This window comes from Mobula birostris, chromosome 25 (genome assembly GCF_030028105.1).
Source record: "Mobula birostris isolate sMobBir1 chromosome 25, sMobBir1.hap1, whole genome shotgun sequence".
Lineage (NCBI taxonomy): Eukaryota > Metazoa > Chordata > Chondrichthyes > Myliobatiformes > Myliobatidae > Mobula > Mobula birostris.
In genome coordinates this window covers 8,082,045-8,107,920 of record NC_092394.1, presented here as the reverse complement: position 1 = coordinate 8,107,920, position 25,876 = coordinate 8,082,045, and the positions used below count along the sequence as shown (strand labels likewise).

The 25,876-nt window shown below is 45.7% G+C and overlaps 1 protein-coding gene across 5 annotated transcripts in view; it reads left to right on the top strand.

Annotated features, from left to right (window-relative positions):
* Positions 1-6,012: 6,012 nt before the first annotated feature.
* dhx40 (DEAH (Asp-Glu-Ala-His) box polypeptide 40) overlaps positions 6,013-25,876 on the top strand; it is a 45,124-nt gene continuing 25,260 nt past the window's right edge. For 2 of the 5 annotated variants that reach the window (XM_072242879.1, XM_072242878.1), the window contains exons 1-8: positions 6,013-6,214; positions 10,716-10,861; positions 12,468-12,587; positions 15,528-15,761; positions 17,568-17,634; positions 19,115-19,246; positions 19,484-19,583; positions 23,245-23,331. In XM_072242879.1, coding sequence (XP_072098980.1) covers positions 6,037-6,214; positions 10,716-10,861; positions 12,468-12,587; positions 15,528-15,761; positions 17,568-17,634; positions 19,115-19,246; positions 19,484-19,583; positions 23,245-23,331 — 1,064 coding nt within the window. In that variant the 5' untranslated portion in view covers positions 6,013-6,036. Of the gene's footprint in view, positions 6,215-7,031; positions 8,499-8,524; positions 8,814-10,715; positions 10,862-12,467; positions 12,588-15,025; positions 15,095-15,527; positions 15,762-17,567; positions 17,635-19,114; positions 19,247-19,483; positions 19,584-23,244; positions 23,332-25,876 lie in introns of those variants that run through there. The other 3 variants (XM_072242880.1, XM_072242881.1, XM_072242882.1) reach the window with 3 other exon arrangements.

The window sequence follows — 25,876 nt, the reverse complement described above, 5'->3', positions numbered from 1 at the left end:
GAGAGCTAGTTGAGGCAATTCGTGGCTGACTTACATAGGATATATGGCACAGAATCAGAATCAGGTTTATTACCAATGGCGTGTTGTGTTGTGCTGTGCTGTGCTTGCAGTACAGTGCAACACGTAACAAATTACTACAGGGTACAATAGGAAATACACAGAAATAAATGATAACGCAAAAGGAGAGCAAGATAACAAGGTGGCGTTCAAGGACTGCTCAGAAATGCGAGGGCGGAGGGAGAGAGGCTGTTCCTAAAGCACTGAGTGTGTACCTTCTGGCTCCCGTGTCTCCTCTCCCATGGCAGCAGTGAGAAGAGGGCACGTCCTGGCAGTGAGAGTCCTTCGTGTTTGGCGCCGCCTTTCTGAGGCGTCAGCTTTTGAAGATACCCTTGATACCAGGGAGGTTAGCGTTGAGTTTACAAGCCTCTGACCCTGTGCAGGGGCCCCTCCACACCAGACGGCGATGCAACCAGTCAGAATTCTCCCCACCGTACATCTGTAGAAATTTACTAGTCTTAGGTGACATACCAAATCTCCTCAAACAGGAATCTACTTTTGTTCCAAATTCCAGCACGTACAGTCCCTTGACTCTTTGTACTTCAAATAAAGTTCTTCTCCACAGTTGGAAATATTCTTTCTGTGTTCAACAGTTGAGAGGTTTCATTATTTTAAGGGTGTTAGAGTGCATTGGTGGAGTGTGGAGTTCAGTGGGAAATACCAATATTTACTGCCCATTGTCAAATGCCCTTGAATTGAGTTGTACAACAGACCTGTGTAAACAAGAGATTCATAAACACAGGAGATTCTTCAGATACTGGAAATTCAGAGTAACACACACACAAAATGCTGAGTTCCTCAAGTATCTTGTGTGCCTTGTCAGAACAGGGTAACGACAGTGAAGTTCTCTAAAGGAATTGCTCCGGTGGTAGATAGCACAGCCTCTATGGACCGAACGGTCTCTATCCGCGCCGTTACTGTTCTCTGGTTCTGGCGAGAGCCGTCACGCAAACCCAGATCCGTGGACGGGTCCTGAGCTCGGCTGGGGCCACAGGTTGGTATGCTCCCCGGTGCAGGGCCAAGGGAGCGCCACGCTGTCGTGTCGCTCTGGCGAGGGAGCGCCGCGCTGTTGAAGGGTCAATGACAGGGGACTGCCGGAGCGGAGGGGCAGGGACGAGGGAGCGCCGCGCTGTCGTGCCGTTCTGAGGAGGGAGCGCCGCGCTGTTGAAGGGTCAATGACAGGTGACTGCAGGGGCGAGGGAGCGCCGCGCTGTCGGAAGGGGAGACGAGAGGCACCGGGGGGATGGCGGCACTATCGGAGGGGGACCGCCGCTCCGTCGGAGGGACAGAGGCGGCGAAGAGCCGGGAGAGCGCAGCGCCGCCTGGTTTAGAGATGTCAGTTCGCTGCGGCCAGGTTTGGGGGGAAATGCCGGCGTGCCTGAGGGGTACATCTGCCCGCGAATGGGACAAATCCACGGACGCGGGTCCAGGCGAGGAGTCAAGTTCCTCAGCCCTGCTCCTTCTGCGGATAACGTGGGTAGGGGGAGACCTCTGCCGGCCGGCCCTGTCATCAGCTACAAAGTCACCGGGAAACGTCTGGCATTCCAGTGTCGAGACGTCGGAAAACTTTGCAAGGAGCTTGCGCTGTCAAAAAATTGGCAACGAAGCGGACAAGGAGTTCCAGGGCAGCCTGCTGGACGCTAGGTAAGATAAGAAATCAACTCTACAGAACCAGAGGGAATAACTTCACTCGCCCCATCACTCAACTGTTCCTACAATCTATGGACTCACTTTCAAAGACTCTTGATCACATATTCTCGATATATATTACTTATTTTAATAATAATAAATTGTTATTATTTCTTTTCCTTTCTGAGGTTGCACAGTTTCTTTTGCTCATTGGCTGTTTGTTCACCTGTTGGGTGCGGTCTTTTATTAGTTTTATTGTGTTTCTTCTATTTACTGTGAACGCCCACGAAAATGAATCTCAGGGTTGTATATGGTGACATATATACGTACTTTGATAATAAGTTTACTCTGAACATTTGAACCGGCGTGAGTAACAGTTCACCACAATTCGGAACTGTCCCCACAACCCACAGACTCACATTCAAGGACTCCACTACTTACGGGCTCAGCATCATTTATTTTGTGTTTACGGGATCTGCCTTCCTTTGCACGTTGGTTGTTTGTCAGTCTTTGTTTATGGTTTTTAATCAATTCAATTGCATTTCCTTATTTTTCTGAAAATGCCACAAAAAATAGTGGATACGGCCCAGTCCATCACGGCTGCAGCCTTCCCCACCATTGAGTGCATCTACACGGAGCGTTGGCGCAGGAAAGCAGCCTCCATCATCAGGGACCCTGACAACCGAGGTCACGCTCTCTTCTCGCTGCTGCCATCAGGAAGAAGGTACAGGAGCTCCAGGACCCACACCACCAGGTTCCGGAACAGTCATTACTCCTCAGACATCAGGCTCTGGAACCAGAGGGGATAACTTCACTCAATTACACTTGCCCCATCACTGAACTCCATGGACTCACTTCCAAGGACTCTTTATTTGGATAGGTACAGGGATGGGAGGGGTATGGAGAGCTGTGGTGTAGATGCAGGTCATTGGGGCTAGGTAGAGGAATGGACTAGATGGGCTGAAGGGCCTGTTTCTGTGCAGTGGTGCTCCATGATTCGATGGGCTCATCTTTCTCAACATTTCTTCCAGCCCTCAACTCTCTAAGATTCCTAATCTGCTACAGTTCTCACATTTCCTTCTTCCTGGCTTTGCAGCTGTGGCTTCATCACTCTGGAATTCCCTCCCTGACCTCAAGGTTATTCTCCTTTTAAAAAGCTCCTTATTTGCTCCCGTTCAAGTTTATTGCCATTCAACTGTACACGTGTACACAGCTAAACGAAACAGTGATTCTCAGGGACCTAGATGCAAAACACAGTACATATATCACACAGCGCACATAACATAATTCTAACACAATCATATTGACGGATAGAAGGAAGTATTCTGTAGATTTACAGAGGGTGCATTTATGACATATCCTAAGTTAGATATACAGTACAACAGTATAACGCTACTGGCGCTGTCATAAATAATGTGTACTGGGTGACAGCAGGGTGCTCAGAAGTCTCACAGCCTGGGGGAAGAAGCTGTTACCCAGCCTCACAGTCCTTGTTCTTACACAGAGGTACCTTCTGCCTGACGGTAGGAGGTCAAAGAGATTGTGGGATGGATGGAGGGGTCCTTGACAATGCTGGGCACTCTGTGAACGCAGCACTTCTGGCGTGTGTCCTGGAATGGGAGGGGGGGAGCAAGACCACCATCCGTCAAAATCTGTGGTTCTGTGCGTTTGCTATGCTCCTGGTAACTCTGTGGGAGATTTGTGAGGGATAAGCATTATTGTCTGTTGTTTGTTGATATGGATGACTTCACCATCAGGACCGACGTAGTCAAACAGCTGGTGGGGACTCACAGCAGAATAATTCTCACGTGGATGGGGCAAGGAGTTGGGGGCCCGGAAAAGGACGAGGAGAAAACCAGAAATGTAAAGGAAATTAGTCCATGCTTTACATTTGCAAAGGGAGTCGGAATCCTTCTCCTCTGAGGAGATGCTTTACATAAAACATTACAGCACAGTCACTTCAGCCCATATCGCCTGCGCAGAACATCGTGTCAAATTAAACTAAATCTCTTCAATCTGCATACGATCCATCTCCCTCCATTCCCACCATATCCGTGTGTCTATCTAAAAATATCTTAAGCAAGACCATCGTACCTTCTTCAACGACTACCCAGGAAGCTCATTACATGCACCTATTACTCTCTGTGTTAAAAGCGCTTGCCTACGTATCTCTTCTAAACTTTGCCCCTCACGCTGATATTTTCTAGTTTTTGACACTTAAGTCCTGGGGGAGAAAAAGACTGCTTACCTGGTTATCATTCTGTGAGGTCTCCCCTCGGCCTCCAGAGAAAACTACCCAGGTTTGTCCAACCTCTCCTGATAGCACATACTTCCTTCAACTTTTGAACTAAAATCGAAAAAGTTCAAGGACTAAAGAAATCACCAATAACTTTTTTTTTCATGATCTTAATCACTTCATCGACCTGGCTGGTGGCGTAGCGGCATCAGTGTCGGACTTCAGGACGAAAGGTCCCGAGTTCAAATCCAGCCGGCTCCCCTGCACGCTTTCCATCCGTGCTGGGTTACGAGCTGGTGATCTCTTTGGAAATTCACCTGGCAGAGGGCGATTGCAAACCACTGCTGTAACTTGCCTGGTACGCGGTTCCCCACTATGTCAGAGAGGTGTGGAGGGAAATCCTCCACTACCCAGAGAAACTCCGGATGCCAAGTACCTTTCCTAATCACTTCATCAGTATTGCAAAACTTTGCACGCCTGTGGACATTTTTTGTTCTAATTATGCTCGACCTTGAATAATACTTTGTGAATGTTGATGTTTCATTGTCAGTGACACAATAGAAGCAGGTTTGTCGTTACAGCTGTGCAAGCACGTGCTTGACAACAAACTCAGCGTTGAGATTGAAAACAACTTTTGATCAGAGGGACTGTTGATCTCACAGCCTACCTCCTTGTGGCTTCTTGGCTGCCTACCCAGCACTTCCTTTGTATCTGTAACTAGATCCTGGATTTTATTTAGGTATTTATTTATTTATTTATTGATAACAGTGCGGAGAAGACCTCCCGACAGACCCACTTAACTGGAGCTCCAGGGAAAACCCACACATTCCACAGGGAGGACGTACAGACTCCTTACAGAACGGCACCGGAGCTGAACTTTTTTTTTTCCAAAAATACTTTATTCAGAAATATTACAAAATAAAAATAATTACATACAAGAAAAGAAAACCATTCGTTGACTGTGAGTCCTTATTCAATACAGTTATTAACAATAAAAATTTTGCATTGACTCTCTGTTCATTTACAAATGAAAGATGTTTACAGTAAATCATGTGTTTACTCTCAACCCTTGGTCAAGAGTTAAGACTTATTAACAATCAAAATTTTCAACAATAAAGGCAGGCAATGGCTCTAATACTTTCCCAAATTAACAATTCCACCCACTCCTTGAACTCTGAACTCCGAAACACCCTTAGCTGTAATAGTGTTGCACTATCCCCTATGACTACGTGGGGCTCTATTCTGCCTACACCACACTTAGTCATAGCCATAGTCATAGTCATAGTCATAGTCATAGTCATACTTTATTGATCCTGAGGGAAACTGGTTTTCATTACAGTTGCACCTTTAATAATTAAATAGTGATAAAACCATAAATAATTCAATAGTAATATGTAAATTATGCCAGGAAATAAGTCCAGGACCAGCCTATTGGCTCAGGGTGTCTGACCCTCTAGGGGAGCAGTTGTAAAGTTTGATGGCCACAGGCAGGAATGACTTGCTATGACGCTCTGTGTTGCATTTCGGTGGAATGAGTCTCTGGCTGAATGTACTCCTGTGCCCAACCAGTCCATTATGTAGTGGATGAGAGACATTGTCCATGCAACTTTGACAGCATCCTCTTTTCAGACACCACTGTCAGAGAGTCCAGTTCCATCCCCATCCCTCTGTAACTGTAATCACTGTATTCTGGATCTTCTTATTGCTTTTCTGTTGCAGATGAAATGATCTGTATGGATGGCATGCAAAACAAAGTTTTCCTCACTTTGAGTCCTGATGATAAAGAGTCTCAGCCTGAAACATCCACTATTTTTTAATTTGCTCTATAGATGCTGGCTGACCAGCTGAGTTCCCCCAGAGTTTATGTGCTTGTTGATCAGGCTTCCGGCATCTGCAATCTCTCTGACGTCAAAAATTTTCACTGTGCATTACTAATACATGCGACAGTAACAAATAAACATTGTAAGTTGCAGGGATGCTGTTCCGGCATTAGACAGGAGGGGGAGCAGCTGCGCGGAACCAGACCCTGCCGCAGCGCGGCGTCCCTCCCCAGGGTAAATGGCGTGATGACGTCAGCGGGCTCGGCGTGCGGAGGCCCGGGCCTCGGGGTGTGGATGTACCGGGAGAGCAGGGGACGAGACGACTGGGGCGGGCCTCGGTCCGGGCCGCTGCCCATCCAGAGGCACAGGGAGCAGCTGGTCCAAGCGGTTCAGGAGCATCCGTTCCTCATAGTGACCGGAGAGACGGGCAGTGGGAAAACCACGCAGTTCCCGCAGTATCTGCACCGGGCAGGTGAGGCCGGAGACGCAGGGCCCACCATGGTTACCCCGGGACGGTCCCGCTGCCTCCGCAGGTGCTGCTCGAACCGCTGACTACAAGTCGGGAGAGTCCCTAGCAGGACAACGAGATTCCACAATTATGTGTCCGGTGATGACCAGAAGGGAATGACCTTTCACTGTCCAGTCTGGGACCCTACATGTAAACGTTGGAGAGCTATAAAGGGTGGCTTTGCTACAACAGATTGTGCAGCTTCCTTCAAAGGATGGTGAATTGGCGATGCCAAACACTGAAGAAAGGGGGCAAGAAAATGCAGTAGTTATCCATTCCTCTCAGGCACCCCAAAACACACAAGGATAAATGATCCGAACACAGCTAGCAAAAAGATAGTTTAGATCCAAAGCAGACTCGTTTTAAGAAGCAAGCCCAAGGATTGCGAACAGATTGGAATTCAGCGACCATAGACCAGGAGGTTGAGCAAGAGAGTGAAAATACACCGTGAGAGTAAACTTGCGGGGATCTTAAAAGCAGATTGTAAATGCTCACATTTAAAATAAGACAGTTGTAGATCCTCACAGTCACAAACAGAGAACTTATAATAGGGGGAATAAAGAAATGGAAAAGAAATTAACCACAAACAAGAGAAAATTTGCAGATGCTGGAAATCCACACACACAAAATGCTGGAGGAACTCAGTAGGTCAGGCAGCATCTGTGGGAAAAAAAAGTACAGTCAAGGTTTTGGGCTGACGTTACAGTCGACTGCACTTTTTTCCTGTAGATGCTGCCTGGCCTGCTGAGTTCCTCCAGCATTTTATGTGTGTTGCAAGTGATTAACCAAATCCTTTGGCTTTGTCTCCTTTGAAGGGATCACAGATAATTTCCTGGAAATGTGAAAGGTCTCAGTCGAATGGAACAAAAATGAAAGATCATTCTTATGCGCCGTGTTGTATGGTGTGGGTGATCATGGTCTCATGACCATGATTGTTCTTGGCAAGTCTTCTACAGAAGTGGTTTGCCATTGCTGCCTTCTGGGCAGTGACTTTACAGGATGGGTGACCCCTGCCATGATCTATACTTTTCAGAGATTGTCTCTGGCATCAGTGGTCGCACAGCCAGGGTACCATCCACCTCCTGGTCCCATGGTTTCATGTGAGACCGATTGGGGGACTGAGGTGCTGCACCTTGCCCCGGGGGTGACCTGCAGGCTGGCAGAGGGAAGCCTTTCACCTCCTTTGGTGGAGATGTATCTCCACCCCGCCACCCAGTTCAAGGATATTAGTATCACTTTAAATCAAAGTGCTGCAGTAGCTGTTCTCAATTTTCCAATCACATGGAAGGAAATAATTTGGCCCATCGACTCTGACAACTCTCAGAGCGTACACACTCTCCCTCTTAGTTTCCTTAACACATTCTCCATCAAACCTCTGGATTCTCCCATCGCTCATTATATTAGGAAAATGAACAGTAGCCTATTAATCTACAAGATAGCCCATCTTTAGAATATTTATTTATGAAGAGATACACTGTGGAACAGGCCCTTCTGGCCATCCGAGCCGTGCCGCCCAGCAATCCATCAATTTAACCCCCAGCCTAATCACAGGACAATCTACAATGACTACTAACTGGTGTATCTTTGGACTGTGGGAGAAAACCCCTGTGCATATGGGAGGAATGTACAAACTGTCTTACGGAGGATGCTGGAATTGGACTCCGACACCCCAAACTGTAATAGCATCGTGCTGACCAGCAGGCTCCCGTGTTGGAGGAAACCAGCACGCCTGGGACGGTGTGCAAACTCCACATAGTCAAATCACAGAAAGACCAGATCCAGCTGGAACTGTAAGGGAGTCGTGCTAGCTGTTGCCCCATTGAGCTGAGGACTTCTGGGGGACTGGAATCTGATGAGTCTCCAGGCCCTGAAAATTTCCTCACCCGAGTGCAAAAGATTAACTTTATTTGTCACACGTACAATGAAACATTCGGTGAAATGCGTTGTTTGCTTCAAACCGCATGAACGCGGTTTGTGCTGGGCAGTCCGCAAGTGCCACCATGCTTCCAGCACCATCATAGCTTCCTCACTAACCCTAACTATATATTTGGTACATGGGAGGAAACAGGAGCACCTGGAGGAAACCCATGTGGTCACGGGAAGAGCGTACAAACTCCTCACAGACACCAACAGGAATCAAACTGCAGTCTTACAGCTGGCGCTGTACAGCGATGCGCTAACCACTACCCTACTGTTCCGCCCCAACTTGCTGAATATCTTTAAGAAGGAGATGGATAGATGAAAGGTGGTAAGGTTTATGAGGAATCTGGGAATATCGTATTGAGACTGGAGATCAGCCAGTATCTTATTGAATGGCAGAGCAGTCTTGAAGGGCTGAAGGATCTACTGATTGCAATTGTATGCTACTGAGTAGTGGCAAAGTGGGAAAGTATACTGTCATATGCACAGGTCAATTAAAACCTTGCCTGCAGCAGCATCGCAGGCACAGAACCTGAATCAGGTTCGTTATCACCGGCATGTGACGTTAAATTTGTTAACTTAGCAGCGGAAGTTCAATGCAATACATAATACAGAAGAAAAAAAACACAAAATAATAATTATAGTAAGTAAATCAATTGCAGTATATGTAGATTGAATAGATTAAAAATTGTGCAAAAAACAGAAATTTTTTTTTAAAAGTGAGATAGTGTCGAAGGGTTCAATGTCCATTTAGGATGGCAGAGGGGAAGAAGCTGTTCCTGAATCGCTGAGTGTGTGCCTTCAGGCTTCTGTACCTCCTACCTGATGGTAACAGTGAGAAAAGGGCATGCCCTGGGTGCTGGAGGCCCTTAATAATGGACACTGCCTTTCTGAGACACCGCTCCCTGAAGATGTCCTGGGTACGTTGTAGGCTAGTACCCAAGATGGAGCCGACTAAATTTACAACCCTCTGCAGTTTCTTTCGGTCCTGTGCAGTAACCTCCATATCAGACAGTGATGCAGCCTGTCAGGATGCTCACCATAGTAAACTATAGAAGTTTTTGAGTGTATTTGTTGACATATCAAATCTCTTCAAACTCCTGATGAAGTACAGTCGCTGTCTTGCCTTCTTTATGACTGCATTGATATGTTGGGACCAGGTTAGATCCTCAGAGATCTTGACACCTAGGAAGTTGAAACTGCTCACTGTCTTCATTTTTGATCCCTCTATGAGGATTGGTATGTGTTCCTTTTTCTTTCCTGAAGTCAACAATCAGCTCCTTTGTCTTACTGACATTGAGTGCCAGGTTGTTTCTGCGGCCCCACTCCACTAGTTGGCATATCTCACTCCCATACGCCCTCTCCTCACCACCATCATCTTAGAATCTTTCACAAGAAAAACATGAGTTAAACAAATTATGCATGAAAGAGCACAATTAGCATGAAATAAAAAGAACGTTTTAATTCAGAGTGCTCATGGCATTGCCAAATTAGTGATTCGGGCTTTGCTGGGTGTTGAAGGAAGAAAAGGTTGAAGGGATGAAGCTGGTATTGTGGAACTTCTGGCTTTTATTTATTTATTTAAGGATACAGCAACGTAACAGGCTGTTCCAGCCCAACGAACCTACGCTGCTCAGTCACACTGGTGTGACCAATTAAATTACTCACCCTTACATCTCTATGGGGTAGGAAGAAACAGGCGTCCAGACAAAACCCCTGTGGTCAGGCAACAACATACAAACTCCTTATAAATAGCGGCGGAATTGAACCCGGGTTGTTGGCACTGTAGTAGCATTACGCCAACTACTGTGCTACCCTGCAGCCTCTGTCCCTCCTGTGTGATGGTGATTGTTAAAAGATGGCATAGAGCAGATGGTGGGGATCGTTGATGATAGGTGTTGCCTTCCAGAAGCAGTGACACACTGTGAAACGGACCCTTGGTTTAACGTCACATCGGAAAGATTGCTGCTTGGGCTGAGGAGGACTTCCTTGGTGCTGTAGTAGGAATGTTGGCCTGTATTGTTTGCTCTGGAGTACGTCATGTATTCACAACCCTAATGATGTCGGCGAGAGAGTGTAACCACCCTGAGCCCCAGATGATACCGTTGACTGAGAACGGCTGGTTTTCACCTGCAATGGTCTCTGTAGTCCTGTCTGTCTACAGGTGACCACAGCCGGTAACGTAAAGGCTAGCGCAATGCTTTACAGTACCAGCGACTGGGGTTCAGTTCCTGCCGCGGTCTGTAGAATGTATTCGTATGTCTTCCCCATGACCACATGGGTCTACCTCCGGGTGCTCCGGTTTCCTTCCACAGTCCAGAGACGTACCGGCTGGTGGGTTAATGGCTCATTGTAAATTGTCCTGCGATTAGGCGAGAGTTAAATTGGGAGTTGCTGGGTTGCACGGCTCCAAGGGCCAGGAGGGCTTATTCCATCCTGTGTCTCAAGAAATGAAAGTGAGGGGCGTCCAACGAAGGGGTTTTGTGTTTTCTGGGGAAGGATGGCCTTGTCCTTTCTACCTTACTTTTCCCCGCTTCCCTTCCAGGACTAGGACAGCATGGGGTGATCGGGGTGACGCAGCCCCGGCGAGTTGCTGCCATTTCGGTGGCCCTGCGAGTGGCCGAGGAGATGGGCGGCGACCTGGGCAGGACGGTGGGCTACCAGGTGCGCTTCGATGACTGCACCTGTGAGGTGAGGAGTCACCCAAGGGTCAGGGTGCCTTTGGTTCGATTTGAAACCCGCCTGCACTGAAAGTGATAGGTAGTCAGTCCAGCGCGGTTGAAATTGGATCAGAGTGGAAGGTTGTGTGCAGTGCTTGTGAAAGCTGATTGATTATTTATAGTGCTTGCTTTGTCTCAGTCCCTGTCTTGATATGTGAGTCTGTCTCCCTGTGACTCTTTGACTATTTGTGTGTATCATTCTGTCTGCATTTGTCGCCTGCTCTTTGTACGTGTCATTTACCTTCAGCATTCAAATATAACGTAAAGGTCAGAAACTTCAAGACAGATTTGTTCTTCTATCTCCCTCATTAGTCTACAATAGTGATTTTCAGTTCCTGCAGATCCCCAACGCATTCGTGCCCAAGTCCAAGGGGCAAAATGTTTTTCATCACCCCCCCCCCCCCCCGCCAGTTCTTATGTCTTCAGTCCCAATAGAAGTCTATGAAGAAAAGAGAAAAGGTCAGGGGAGGCTTTGTAGAACATGCATCGGATGGGCTGAATGGACTCCCTCTGTGCTGGAGGTAGGCAGCATCTGTGGAGGGGAATGAGCAGTCGCTGTTTATGGCCAAGACCCCCCCCCCCCCCCATCAGGACTGAAATCAGACCCATTTCTGTTACGACATTTCGGTCCATCGTGGCCTCTACCGCCATGATGAGGCCCCTCTCAGGTTGAAGGAGCCGCACCTCATTCCATCTGGGCAGCCTCCAACCTGATGGCATGAGAGAACTATCAAACATCTGTTTATTTCTCTCCCCATCCCCTTCCCTCATTTTCTATTCTCCATTTGCATTTCCTTCTCACCCCTTTCCTTGCCTGCCCATTACCTCCCTCAGGTGCTGCTCTTCCTTTCCTCTCTCCTGTGCTCTGCTATCCATTCATTCGTAAGGCCAGTGATGTTGTAGAGATGGAACTGGACTCTCTGACGGTGGTGTCTGAGAAGAGGATGCTGTCTAAGTTGCATGCCATCTTGGACAATGTCTCCCATCCACTACATAATGTACTGGTTGGGCACAGGAGTACATTCAGCCAGAGACTCATTCCACCGAGATGCAACACTGAGCGTCATAGGAAGTCATTCCTGCCCGTGGCCATCAAATTTTACAGCTCCTCCCTCGGAGGGTCAGACACCCTGAGCCAATAGGCTGGTCCTGGATTTATTTCATAATTTACATATTACTATTTAACTATTTATGGTTCTATTACTAGTTATTATTTATGAAGCAACTGTAACAAAAACCAATTTCCCCCGGGATTAATAAAGTATGACTATGACTATCCTCTCCTATCAGATTCGTTCTTCTTCAACCCTTTACCTTTTTCACCAGCCCCCCTCCCTGCTTCTTTCTTCATCAGCTTCCCCCCTCACCTGGCTTCACCTATCACTTCTATCTTGTACTCCTCCCCCTCCCCCTTCCTTTTCACTCTGGCATCTTCCCCCTTCCTTTCCAGTCCCGATAAGGCGGCTCAGCCTGAAATGTCGACCGCTCATTCCCCTCTATAGACGCTGCCTGACTTGCTGAGTTCCTCCAGCATTTTGTGTGTGTTGCTGACATAACAGCTGTTCCTTTTGACTCAGGACACTGTGATCAAGTACATGACTGATGGCTGCCTGCTACGGGAGATTCTGCAGGACCCTGGTCTCAACAAGTACAGCGTGGTCATTCTGGATGAAGCCCACGAGAGGAGCCTCAGCACTGTTAAGTAACACTTCAACATTCTTATGAAGTAGGTCTGTTTGGTTAATGCCATTTCTCTAGTTAACTTGCTGTCTGGCCAAAGACAGGAGGCCTGGAGGCAGCCTTTCCTGGGGTTGGAGTCCTGTCTGTGTGTGTGAGTGGGGGTGGGAGAGTGGCTTGTTTGCTGCTGTTGCTGTTTATGTTCAGCTCAACATACTGGGAGTGCTACGTTAGCTCAAATGTGTGGCGACGTTTGCAGGCTGCCCCCAGCACGTCCCTTGGTGTGTGGTTATTAACACAGCGCCACATTTCACTGTGCTGTATGCTTTATGTATGTGTGATAAAGAAATCGGAATCAGAATCTGAAATCCTATCAGTATTGGTCCCATCCTTTACTTAATTTCCAAATTCAAAGTAAATTTATTATCAAAGTACATATACAGTATAAACCTTAGATTTGTTTTCTTGTGAGCATACACAGTAAATCCAATAACCGTAATAGAATCAATGAAAGACCACAGCAACCTGGCCATTCAACCAGTGTGTAAAAGACAACAAATACACAAATAATAATAATTGTAAGTAAATAAATAAACAATAATTACAAAGAACATGAGATGAATAGTACTTGAAAGTGAGTCCATAGGTTGTGGGAACATTTCAGTAATGGGGGAAGTGAAGTTATCCCCTCTGGTTCAAGAGCCTGATGGTTGAGGGGTAATAACTGTTCCTGAACCTGGTGGTGTGGGTCCTGAGGCTCCTGTACCTCCTCCTTGATGACAGCAGCGAGAAGAGAGCATGGCCTGGATGGTCAGGGCTCCTTGATGATGGACGTTGCTTTCTTGCGACAGTACTCCGTGTAGATGTGTTCAGTACTGAGGAGAGCTTTACCAGTGACGAACTGGGCCATATCCACTACTTTTTGTAGGATTTTCCATTCAAGGGCATTGGTGATTCCCTACCAGGCTGTGATGTACCCAGTCAATATACTCTCCACTATAGATGTTGATCAGAGTTTTAGATGTCATGCCAAATCTTTGCGAACTTCTCAGGGAGTAGAGGCACTGCCGTACTATCTTTGTCATGACTTTTACGTGCTGGGCCCAGGGACAAACAGCACCAGGAATGAGAAACACAGAGGCGTGGTCACACCACTATCTCCAGTCTCCTTTCCAATTCTCCCACTATTCCACAGCAGGAATTGATCCACAGACTGGGACTAAAGTGCAAAAGTTCATGAGGACTCCCTGTCCCTTCCATGAGCTACAGGTGCGGGCAGTGAGTGCGCCTAACTTGCCACCGATGCCCATATTCCTAGGGTCAGTCACTTTAAAACCAGTTCTCTTGAATGAGCCCAGGTCTCAGGAGGCAGTGGGCTGTTTGAGGGAGATATCCAGTCTCATCCAGATTCAGTCACGCCCAATTCCCGTCGATGGATTCTCTTATTTTCTTTAAGGATCCAGCTGGGTAACAGGCCCTTCCAGCCCAGCGAGCCCGCACCATCCAATTACACCAATTAGCCTACTAACCTGTATGTCTTTAGACTGTGGGATGAAACTGGAGAACCCAGAGGAAACCCATGCAGACACAGGGAGAATGTACAAATTCCTTACAGACAGCAGCAGGAATTAAACCCCGATTTTCCAGTTGCTGACGCTGTAAAATGCTATGTCTGTGAATCTTCCTTTCTTACCCCCGGTGTAGGATTTTTGCTTCTTTTACGGGTACCCTTTACCGAAAGTGGTGGGAATAAAAGTTAGGGGGGTGCCTTTCATGAGTGGGGGAACTGTCATGAGTCATCAGCTGCAGCATTTTGGATCGCGGACACTGATGGCCACTTGCTCTGGGGTTGCGTGGTAACGTAGTAGTTAGTGTAGTGCTTTACAGTGCCAGCTGTAAGATCAGTGTTTGATTCCCAATTCTATTTTTAAGGGGATTTTATGTTCTCCCCATGACCGTGTAGATTTCCTCCGGATGTTCCAATTTCCTCCCACATTCCAGAGGCATATGGTTCGGATTAGTAAGTGGTAGGCATGCTATGTTGGCGCTGGAAACGTGGCAACACTTTGTGGGCTTCCCAGCACAATCCTCGCTGACTTGATTTGACACAAACGGTGCATTTCACTGTGTTTCTGTGTCAGAACAGTTTGGCCATGCTAACTCTCCCGCTAACCTTGCCCCTTTGCCCAGTTAGTCACTCGTCCTGTCCCTGGTCTAGTTTCCCCAGTAGTTCACGTACTTTCTCCTCCTGTTCTGCAGTTCACCGTTTACACACGTGCCAACAGTAAAACAATTGCTAGCTTGGCTAATCAAAACAATCCCTGCAGTTAATGTGCTCTACTGGTTTATAACTCATAAAAATAAGGATTCCAGACACTGGTGTTCCAAGCAGTTTCATTTATTTTCACTCACATTGTTACATTGCTTTGTAGGCAGCAGAGCGTCTTCAAAAGACCCAAGGGACAGTTTGGGGCGTCCTAAAATAATGCCTGTGTTAGTGGGAGCAGTCGCACTCCACCCAACGCAGGCAGGTTTGAACTCTCAGTTTGGCTTTGCTGAGGGCTGTGGAGGTTGGGTTTGATAGTTGGTGAATAGTTATATTGGAAAGTTAACGATAAAGTGTGTTGTGGAGAAAGCCTCTGTAAATTTGTAAATTTTAATACGTTTGCTTTCATTTGTCTATTTGTAAATACCTTTTCTCTTCACAACTTTTGGGCAGCTTTTGCTCTTTTTTTCCCACCTGACTCTAAATAAAACCCCTTGCACTAACATACTGTTGTGTCTTACCATCTGTTCTTTTTCCAACTGGTGACCCTCGTCGGGCATGCGTCCCCACACCTGATAGCGACAGTTCAATGTACCTGTGACAAGTAAAGCTAATCTTTAAAATCTTTATGGTGTGTGGACATTGCCAGGGTTTGCTGGGCTTCTCCCACTAATGTAGCCCTCTCTTCCCACAGGACATTCTCTTTGGCCTGCTGAAGTCCCTGTCGGCCCAGGGCACATCGCCACCCGTACGCAAGGCTCCCCTGAAGGTCGTTGTGATGTCAGCCACACTGGAGACAGAGAAGCTGTCAGAATTCCTGCATGGTTGTCCTGTGTACCATGTGTCAGGCAGGGCTTATCCTGTCAAGGAACTATTCTGCAACCTGATTGGACCGAAGGATAAGCATGGCACAGGACTTGTTAAAGAGGTAATTGTTATCACGCTCCGGGGTGTGTCCATGCAGGCACAGCCTCGTTGAACTGCAGGGTCCCAAATTGACCTCTGCTGTTGTGTAAGCAGCCAGCACTCCTGTGTCAGAGAGATGGCCCAGTCTAGTAATCCAGTGCAGAAACAAAAGGAAGGTACATTCTTAGAGGCTAAATCATCAGGCATAGGAGCAGAATTAGGCCATTTAGCCCATCGAGTCTGCTGCACCATTCAATCATGGCTGATTTATTAACCCTCTCAACTCCATTCTCCAAGCTTCTCCTCGTAACCTTTGTCAGTCTTACCAATGAAGAACCTGTCACTTTAATTATCCTGAATGACTTGGCCTCCACAGCCAGCTGTGGCAATGAATTCCACAGATTCACCACCCTCTGGATAAAGAAATTCCTCCTTATCTCTCTTCTAAAGGGATGTCCTTGTATTCTAAGGTTGTGCCCTCTGGTCCTAGACTCTCCGACTAATGGAAGCATCCTTTCCACATCCACTCTATATCTTGACCTTTAAATATTCAATGGGTTTCGATCAGACCTCCCGTCATTTTTCTAAACTCCACTGAGTACAGGGCCAGAGCCATCAAAAGCTTCTCATTTGTTAATCCGTTGATTCCCAGGATCAATCTCATAAACCTCATCTGGATCCTCTCCAATGCCAGCACATCCTTTCTTAAATAAGGGATTCACAGTACTCTAAATGCGTTCTGATCAATGCCTTATAAAGCCTCAGCATTACATCCTTATATTCTAGTTGTTTTGAAAAGAATGCTAAAAAGAATATTTTGAAAAGAATATTTGCCTTCCTTACTTCTGACTCAACCTGCAAGTTAATTCCCTAAATTAACTTTTAGGGAATCCTGCACTAGGACTCCCAAGTCCCTTCATAGTTCCGATTTCTGAATATGCACCCTGTTTGCAAAGTAACAATGCCTTTATTCCTTCTAACAAAGTGCATAACCATATACTTCCATACACTTTATTCCATCTGCCAATCTTTGCCCGTTCTCCTAATCTGTCCAAGTCCTTCTGCAGACAGCTTGCTTCCTCAACACTACCTATCCCTTCAGCTATCTTTATATGGTCTGCAAATCTGGTCACAAATCCATCAGTTCTGTCATCCCATTTAAGCCATTTGGTCAAGCATAAAAAATTCCTCACAATAATGTGTTGGGGGCAGCCCTTGGGTGTCACCATACCTCTGGCATCAACAAAGCATGCCCGCAACTTACTGACCCTAACCCTAACCCATAGTTCTTTGGACAATGGGAGAAAATTGGAGTGTCTGGAGGAAACCCATGCGATCATGGGAAGAAGTTACAAACTCCTTACAGACAGTGGCGGGAATTGAACCCCAATTCTTGATCACTGCACTACCATGCTGCCCTCTGTGCATTCTCCATTTTCTATGCTGCGTCTCGGTTGTCTGCAGTTTATGAAAAATCACTTGCATTGTTTTCCTAAACCCCCTAACCTCTCTTCTGGTAAGATTATACTTACCCTTGGCCAGACTTTCTGTTACCTTTCCTAATGTCTCCTTCAGGTTAGATATAACATATTTGCTTGTGTTCCTCTATGGAAACTGCATGTCCTTTTTAAAATCGTCAACTTTTATCCTTTGAGAAAATGGCTCTTTATGTCTGTGAGTGGTTTGTCTTATTCTTTGACCTTGGTGCATTAAATAGCTGCCTGCTGACTGAGGTAATTGTCTGCAAAGATCTAGAAGGCACCTTGTAATCGCTGTTTTTAAACCACACTGGCTTACTTGTAATATCATATCGTTTCTGTTTTTCTAGGTTGTAAATGTCACTTTGGATATACACATGAATGAGTCAGAAGGAGACATCCTGGTGTTTTTGACAGGTAATAGGCAGGTGGTACAGATACTTTCTACACATTGTAGGCGAGGGGGACAGGGAGATTAGTTGCTAGATTTTGTACTATTTTCTGTTCATACAACATTGGCTCTTCAGCCCATGATGTTGTGCCAACCTTTAACCCATTCTAAGATCAATCTAATCCTTCCCTCCCACATAGCACTCCATTTTTCTTTCATTCAGGTGCCTATTGAAGAGTCTCTTAAATATCCCTAATTCAGCTGCCTCTACCACCATTCCTGACTGTGTATTCCACGCACCTACCACCCTGTGTGAAAAAATCCTACCTCTGACATCCTCCTAATCACCTTAAAGTGATGCTCCCTTGCATTAGCCATCTCCGCCCTGGGAAAAAGTCTCTGGCTGTCCACTTGATCTATACTGCTTATTATCTTGTATACTTCTAACTAGTCACCTGTTTTCTTCTTTCACTCCTAGCTCACTCAGCCTATCCTCATAAGGCATGCTCTCTGATCTAGTCCATCCTGATAAATCTCATCTGCACCCTCTCTAAAGGTGTTAGAACCGAACACAATACTTCAAGTGTGCTCTAACCAGGATTTATAGGACTGCAACGTTAACTCGCGGCTCTTGAACTCAATCCTTGACTATTGAAGGCCAACACACTGTTAGCCTTCTTAACCACTCTATCAATTTGTGTGGCAACTTTGGGGGATCTATGGGCATGGACCCCAAGATCCCTCTGCTGAGAATCCTGCCATTAACCCTGTACTCTGCCTTCAAGTTCAACCTTCCAAAGTGAATCACTAATTTGTAGATATTAACCTGCCAAGTTGTGGCAAGTTCCTATAAACTCCATACAGACAGTGGTGAGAATTGAACCCCAGTTGGTGATCTCTGGCGCTGTAAAGCACTGTGCTAACCAGTATTCTACCGTGTTGCCCAGAGGCCAGAAATTTAAAACCATTTTGAATTGATCTAAAGAGGCGAAGTATAGGGAATCTCCTCTTCAAGGTGAAAACATTATAGAGGCTAATTCAAAGTTCAAAGTAAATTTATTATCAAAGTTCATATATATCACCATATACTACCTTGAGATTCATTTTCTTGCAGGCATTCACAATAGCACAATGAAAGAACGCACATGACAAAGACAAACAAACAACCAATGTACAAAAGACAACAAACTGTGCAAATACAAAAAAAACAATAAATATTGAGAACATGAGTTGTAGAGTCCTCCAGAGATTATGCAATCAGTTCAGTGTGGAGTGAGTGAATCTATCCCCTCTGGTTCAAAAGCCTTATCATTGAGGGGTAATAACTACATGCAAGGGATTCCATCTGTGAGCTGGGTGGTTGTTGGAGGAAGACGAGCACGCAGGGTAATAGAAAGTACAGGTTGCAAGATCACACATGACTGCCACAGCTTCCTTGCGCTGTAAGCCTTGACGATTGAATGAGTGCTGGATTGAATTAGTCTGACGTATGTTTTATTTGTACAGGACAGTCTGAGATTGAACGGGCATGTGACTTGCTTTTCCAGAAAGGAGAATCGATTGATTACCAATATGATGTGAGAGATGGATCAGTGGAGGGGCTGCTCATCCTGCCCCTCTATGGCTGTATGTCAACAGGTATAACCAACTGCAAAAATACACACCTCACATCCGTTCAACTGGGACGGATTTACTCTGAAAACAACACTTTCATTGGCTACTGAACCTTTGCTGGATAATTCTGGAGAAAAGTATATTTCCCGTTCCCGTCGCAAGTCAGTAGTTAAGCTAACTGAACTGTTTCCAAATGCAAAAGTGCCCTTTTAATTAACATGCCCTTTTCTCATTCCTTATAGTGTTTATTTTTTCCTTCAGATCAACAAAAAAAGGTTTTCCTTCCTGCAGCACCTCGCATCAGGAAATGCATTGTTGCTACAAATATAGCAGCCACTTCTTTGACTATCGACGGAATACGGTAAGAAAGTGCAAACTAAGGGCTACAGCTGGACCCTAATCATGCTCTGTTATCTTCACTGCAAGTGCCATAGCAGTTAGCAGATTGCTTTACAGCACTAGCTGTAACATCGGGGTTTAATTCATGCTGCCGTCTCTTAGGAGTTTGTTCGCTCTCCAAATCACCGCACAGGTTTCCTCCAGGTGCTGTGGTGTCCTCCCACATTTCAAAGACGTATGGGTGGTTAGTAAGTGGTGGGGCGTGCTATGTTGGTGCTGGAAACTTGCCCACACTTGTGGACTGCCCCTGTTGGTGTTGACGCAAGTGGTGTGTTTCATTGTATGTTTCAATGTACATGTGAGAAATAAAGCTAATCTTAGTCATGACTTTAATCCTAGCTCTCTCCCAAAAATATCGTATAGTTCCCAGCCACCATCTGCTAATTTTTCTGAGTAAGTGACATTGGGAAAACAGCGTGCATCTACACCAAGCGTTCATACATATTTGGTCACAGTAGTGAAATCAGTGCCCTGACTGGTCCTGTTGTCTGCATATTTCCATATAAACAAATTTCCCTATAAACAAATTTCCCAAATGATAAGGGAGCCTCTGGGCAACTTCCTCTCTCTCAGAGCCACCTTCCTGTGCAAAGTAGCTGCTTTCTTACTGAAAAATTTCAGAAAGTAGATGACTGCTTTATCAGAACTCTGATCATAAGTCTGCCAAGTTACAGTGCAGGGTGTTTGACTTGTCTGTCAGTGGCAGGGGAGCGCTGCCAACAGAAGGGTAGAGTTATTTTGCACACAGTCCATGCTGACACATCAGTGCAACAGAGAGCACTACCAGACTGTGTGTTAGTTAGTTAGGGACCTCTGTTACGATAGAGGGTGTGCACTTAATTGCAACACCCTGTCCAGGTCCAACAAGTGGTTTTACTTGTGATCCCAAGACCTTGCTGAACATTGATAATACAAAATACTGTAAGTTTGGTTCATTAACTCATTGGCGGGACTGACTGTAGGGGAGCTGCATGGCCCCGGATTACATAGAACATAGAACAGTACAACACAGTACAGGCCCTTCGGCCCACAATGTTGTGCCGACCCTCAAACCCTGCCTCCCATATAAGGCCCACATTAAATTCCTCCATATACCTGCCTAGTAGTCTCTTAAACTTCACTAGTGTATCTGCCTCCACCACTGACTCAAGCAGTGCATTCCACGCACCAACCACTCTCTGAGTAAAAAACCTTCCTCTAATATCCCCCTTGAACTTCCCAACCCTTACCTTAAAGCCATGTCCCCTTGTATTGAGCAGTGGTGCCCTGGGGAAGAGGCACTGGCTATCCAGTCTATCTATTCCTCTTATTATCTTGTACACCTCTATCATGTCTCCTCTCATCCTCCTTCTCTCCAAAGAGTAAAGCCCTAGCTCCCTTAATCTCTGATCATAATGCATACTCTTTAAACCAGGCAGCATTCTGGTAAATCTTCTCTGTACCCTTTCCAATGCTTCCACATCCTTCTTATAGTGAGGCGACCAGAACTGGACACAGTGCTCCAAGTGTGGCCTAACCAGAGTTTTATAGAGCTGCATCATTACATTGCGACTTTTAAACTCTATCCCTCGACTTATGAAAGCTAACACCCCATTAGCTTTCTTAACTACCCTACCCACCTGTGAGGCAACTTTCAGTGATCTGTGGACATGTACCCCCAGATCCCTCTGCTCCTCCACACTACCAAGTATCCTGCCATTATCTGTATTGTTGTATGGACAAGGCCTTCATCCCATGACCATAAAGCAGAGGAGGAGTGTTGGAGAGAACAGAGGCAAGGCAGGTGCGCTGGAATCCTTGCTGAGTTTGGGGGTGGCTCCTGCAGTCCGGCTGTCCCATTAGTGGCTGCTCACCAGTGGTTTTCCCTGGAAGACAAGCTAGATTGCCTTCATCTGCAGCTGACCCAGTGCGAGATGAGGAACTGCTGCATACTTGTTCTTGGAGAAACATGGCTCCAGGTCAGCAAACTATGTATCATCAATCTACAAGCCCTGCCACTCAGTGACTTGTTTTAGTATCATTTTGTGATAGTACGTGCTGGATCGTAACTATATGTGCTGTGTGTGACTGTATGTACTGTGTTTTGCACGTTGGTCCTGGAGAATCACTGTTTCGTTTGGTTGTCTACATGGTTATGGTGAATGACAATTAAACTTGAACTTGAAGAATTTAACCAAGGTCCCAGTTTGTCATTTTAACATAACTTGGAGAATGTCTCCGATATTCTGACCCACAGTTATTCTTCGATGGACATCACTAAAAGTAATTATTTGGTCATTATCTGATTCTCATTCAAGAATGCTGCTTGTTGGCAAATTGACAGTCCTGTTTTCCTACAGTGACTAAGCTTCATTGGCTGGAAGCACAGAGGAGCCCAGAGTTGTGCAAAGTACATTAGAGAGGCAAGTTCTGTCTATCGAGCCAGAAGCCAGAGGAGCTCAGCAGGTCAGACTGCATTGGTGGACGAAAGTCAGAATCAGGTTTATTGGCAAGTGTTTATTGTTGTTCCGTTGCAGCAGTGCAGTGTAGTACATAAAAAATACTGTAAGTTATAATAAGGAATATTAAAAAATATGTGATGCAAAAAGTGAGGAGGTGGTGGTGTTCATGGTTTCATGGACTGTTCAGAAATCTGATGGCAGAGGGGAAGAAGATGTTCCTAAAACATGTGTGTCTTCAGGCTCCTGTAACAAAAAGGTGGTATGTCCTGGATCTTTCATGATGGATTCTTCAGGTGCACCTATTGAAGATGATGGGGAGGCAATCATCTGCAGCTTTTGCCACTCCTGTGCATTAGAGACACTATACGGTCATGCAACCAGGCAGAATGTTTTCTGTAGAAACTTGCAAGAGTCTTTGGTGATAGACCAAATCTCCTTAAGCTCCTAATGAAATATAGCTGTTGCTGTGCCTTCTTTGTAATTGCATCAATATGTTGGGCCCAGGATAGATCTTCAGATATGTTGGTACCCAGGAGTTAGAAGCAATTTTAACTTTTTGGGTCAAGACCCTTCATCAGGTTGCCATCTTGATTGCTGATGAAGGGTCTCGACCTAAAATGTCAACTGTTCATTTCTCTCCACAGATGTTGCCTGATCCACTGAGTTCCACCAGCTTTCTATTTTTGGCCTCTATTCCAGCATCTGGAGTCTCTTGTGCCTCCATTCTGTCTATGGATGATATATTCTAGGTGTTATGCCCCAGAATTACAACTCGGAATGTACAGCTGAGAACAGAGCAGGAACCAGGGAAGGAGGATTTAATCCTTAGCAGTATGCAGAATTTTTTGACAGAATTGGGTTTCTGTTTATCACATGTGGTATACATCAAAACATATGGCAAAATGCATCATTTGCATCTAATCATAGCAACGAAGTTTGTGCTGGGGAAGTGTCACCATGCTTCTAGCGCCAACGTAGCATGCCCACAACTCCCAAACCCTAACTGTACGCCTTTGTGAGAGCAAACTGGAGCACCCAGAGGGAACCCATGCAGTCGCGGGGAGAACGTACAAACTCTTTAGAAGCAATGGCGGGAATTGAACCTGGACTGGTGCCGCTCCATTGTCCTTTTTGACTGGTTGCTGGTGTTAACGAGTTCTTCCTTTGTCTCTTTCATCACAGGTATGTTGTAGATTGTGGCTTCGTGAAGCAGTTGAATCACAATCCCCTTGTTGGACTCGACGCTCTGGAGGTTGTTCCCATTTCAAAGTGAGTTTTTAAAAAACTTATTGTTTTTAAGTAAACCCACCAGCTGCAGACTCGGCATTCCGTGAATCCTACCATTTGGCATCTCTCTTCATTATGAATAAAGTCTCGGGTGACAAATCCCATCAATACATTCCTATTGAGTTCCAAACTGAACCTTCATTGGTGCTGAAGATGGTGTTGCAGATAGACTGTGTATGAGGAAGGCTTTTGGCATGCTGGGAGTCAGAGAACTGAAGATAGAAGTCAGGATGCCATGTTGCAGTGTACAAGAAGCTGGTGAGGTTGCATTTGGAATGTTCTGTTCAGTTTTGGTCACCCTGTTCTAGGAAGGATGCCATTATGTTGGTAAGAGCACAGAGGAGACTTACACTGATATTGCTGAGACTGGAGGGCTGGAGTTATCAAGCAGGTTGGGACTGTCTTCATTGGAGAGTAGGAGAGTGAGAGTTATTGGTTTATTATTGATATTGATTTATGATTGTCAAGTGTATCAAGATACAGTGAAAAGCTTGTCTTGCATACTGTTTACAGAGATCAAATTGTTCACATTGCATTAATCTAGAATAGGTGGGGGGCGATGGACCCTGGTATTGGTCCATGGCATAAAAATGGTTGGAAGCCCCTGATCTAGAACAAGGTAAATCTTTAACAATGCAGAATACCGTGTAAAAATTACTGAAAATGTTCATTGCAGATAAACAATAAAGTGAAAGATCATATTGAGGTAGGTTGTGAGGTTAAGAGTCCATCTTTTCTTGCAAAAGGGCCGTTGAAGAGTCTGATAACAGGGGGATAGAAGCTGCTCTTTGAGCCCGCTGTTACGTGCTTTTAGGCTTTTCTAGGGTGATCTGCAAGAGATGTATAAAATCGTGAGGGGCATAGATAGAGTGAATGTGCACAGTCTTTTTCCAAGGGTTGGGGAATCAGGAACTAGGGGATATTGGTTTAAGGTAACAGGGAGGGATTTGATGAGAACCTGAGAGGCAACTTCTTTACTAGAGAGTGGCAATCTATGGATTGAGCCTGCCCGAGGAAGTAGTTGAGGCAGGTACGTTAACAACATTTAAAAGGAACTTGTACAGCTACATGGATATCATCATCATTATCATTATGTGCTGTGTTGTATGATATAGGCGATCATGGTCTTTCGATGATCATGATTGTTCTTGACAAATTTTTCGACAGAAGTCATTTGCCATTGCTTTCTTCTGGGCAGTGTCTTTACAGGATGGGTGACCCCAGCCATTGTCAATACTCTTCACGGCTTGTCTGCCTGGCATCAGTGGTCTCGTAACCAGGACTTGTGATATGTACCGGCTGCTCATGCGCCCATCCACCACCTGCTCTCGTGGCTTCACGTGACCCTGGCGGGGGCTAAGCAAGTGCCACACCTTGCCCAAGGGCAAGCTGCAGGCTAGCCAATGGATGGAGCGCCTTACACCTCCTTTGGTAGAGATGTATATCCACCCTGCCACCCAAATATGGATAGGAAAAGTTTATAAGGATCTGGGCAAGTGGAAATCTTAGTCAGCATGAACCAGTAGGGCCAAAACATGTTTCCATGCTCCAGATCCCTATGATTAACCCCCTTCCCAAACACACCTTTTGCATATTAATTTAATGATCCAAACCCTGTGTGTGTGTCTGCTACCTCATTATTCATCTTTTACAGTATTATTTTTGTAACATAGCAACGTTTATGCCTTGCAGTGACATGCTGCAAAAGTGCAAATTTCATGACAGATGTCAGTGATAACAAAACCTGATTCTCTACGGAAAATCCAAACAGTGTCTGGACATAAGTACAGTTTGCCATAAAACCATAAGACCATAAGATATAGGAGCAGAATTAGGCCATTTGGCCCATTAAGTCTGCTCTACCATTTCATCATGGCTGATAGAATTTTCCTCTCAGTCCCAATCTCTGGCCTTCTCCCCATATCCCTTCATGCCCTGACCATTCAAAAATCTATCAACCTCTGCCTTAAATATACATAAAGACTTGGCCTCCACAGCTGCCTGTGGCAAAGAATTCCACAGATTCACCACCCTCTGGCTACAGAAATTACTGCTCATCTCCGTTCTAAAAGGAAGCCCCTGTATTCTGAGGCTGTGTCCTCTGGTCTTAGACTCTCCCACCATAGGAAACATCTTCTCCGCATCCACTCTTTCAAGGCCTTTCACCATTCGATTGGTTTCAGTGAGGTCCCCCTCATTCTTCTGAATACAGACTAGAGCCATCAGATGCTCTTCATGTGACAAGCCATTCATTCTGCAATCATTTTGTGAATCTCCTTTCAACCTTTTTCAGTTTCAGCACATCCTTTCTAAGATTAAGCGCTCAAAACTGATCACCATACACCAAGCCAGGCCTCACCAGTGCTTAATAAAATTTCAGCATTACATCTTGCTTTTATATTCTAGTCCTCTTGAAATGAATGCTAATGTTGCATTTGCTTTCCTCACCATAGACTCAACCTGGAAATTAGGATTTAGGGAATTCTGCACAAGGACTCCCAAATCCCTTTGTATTTCATTTTTTTTG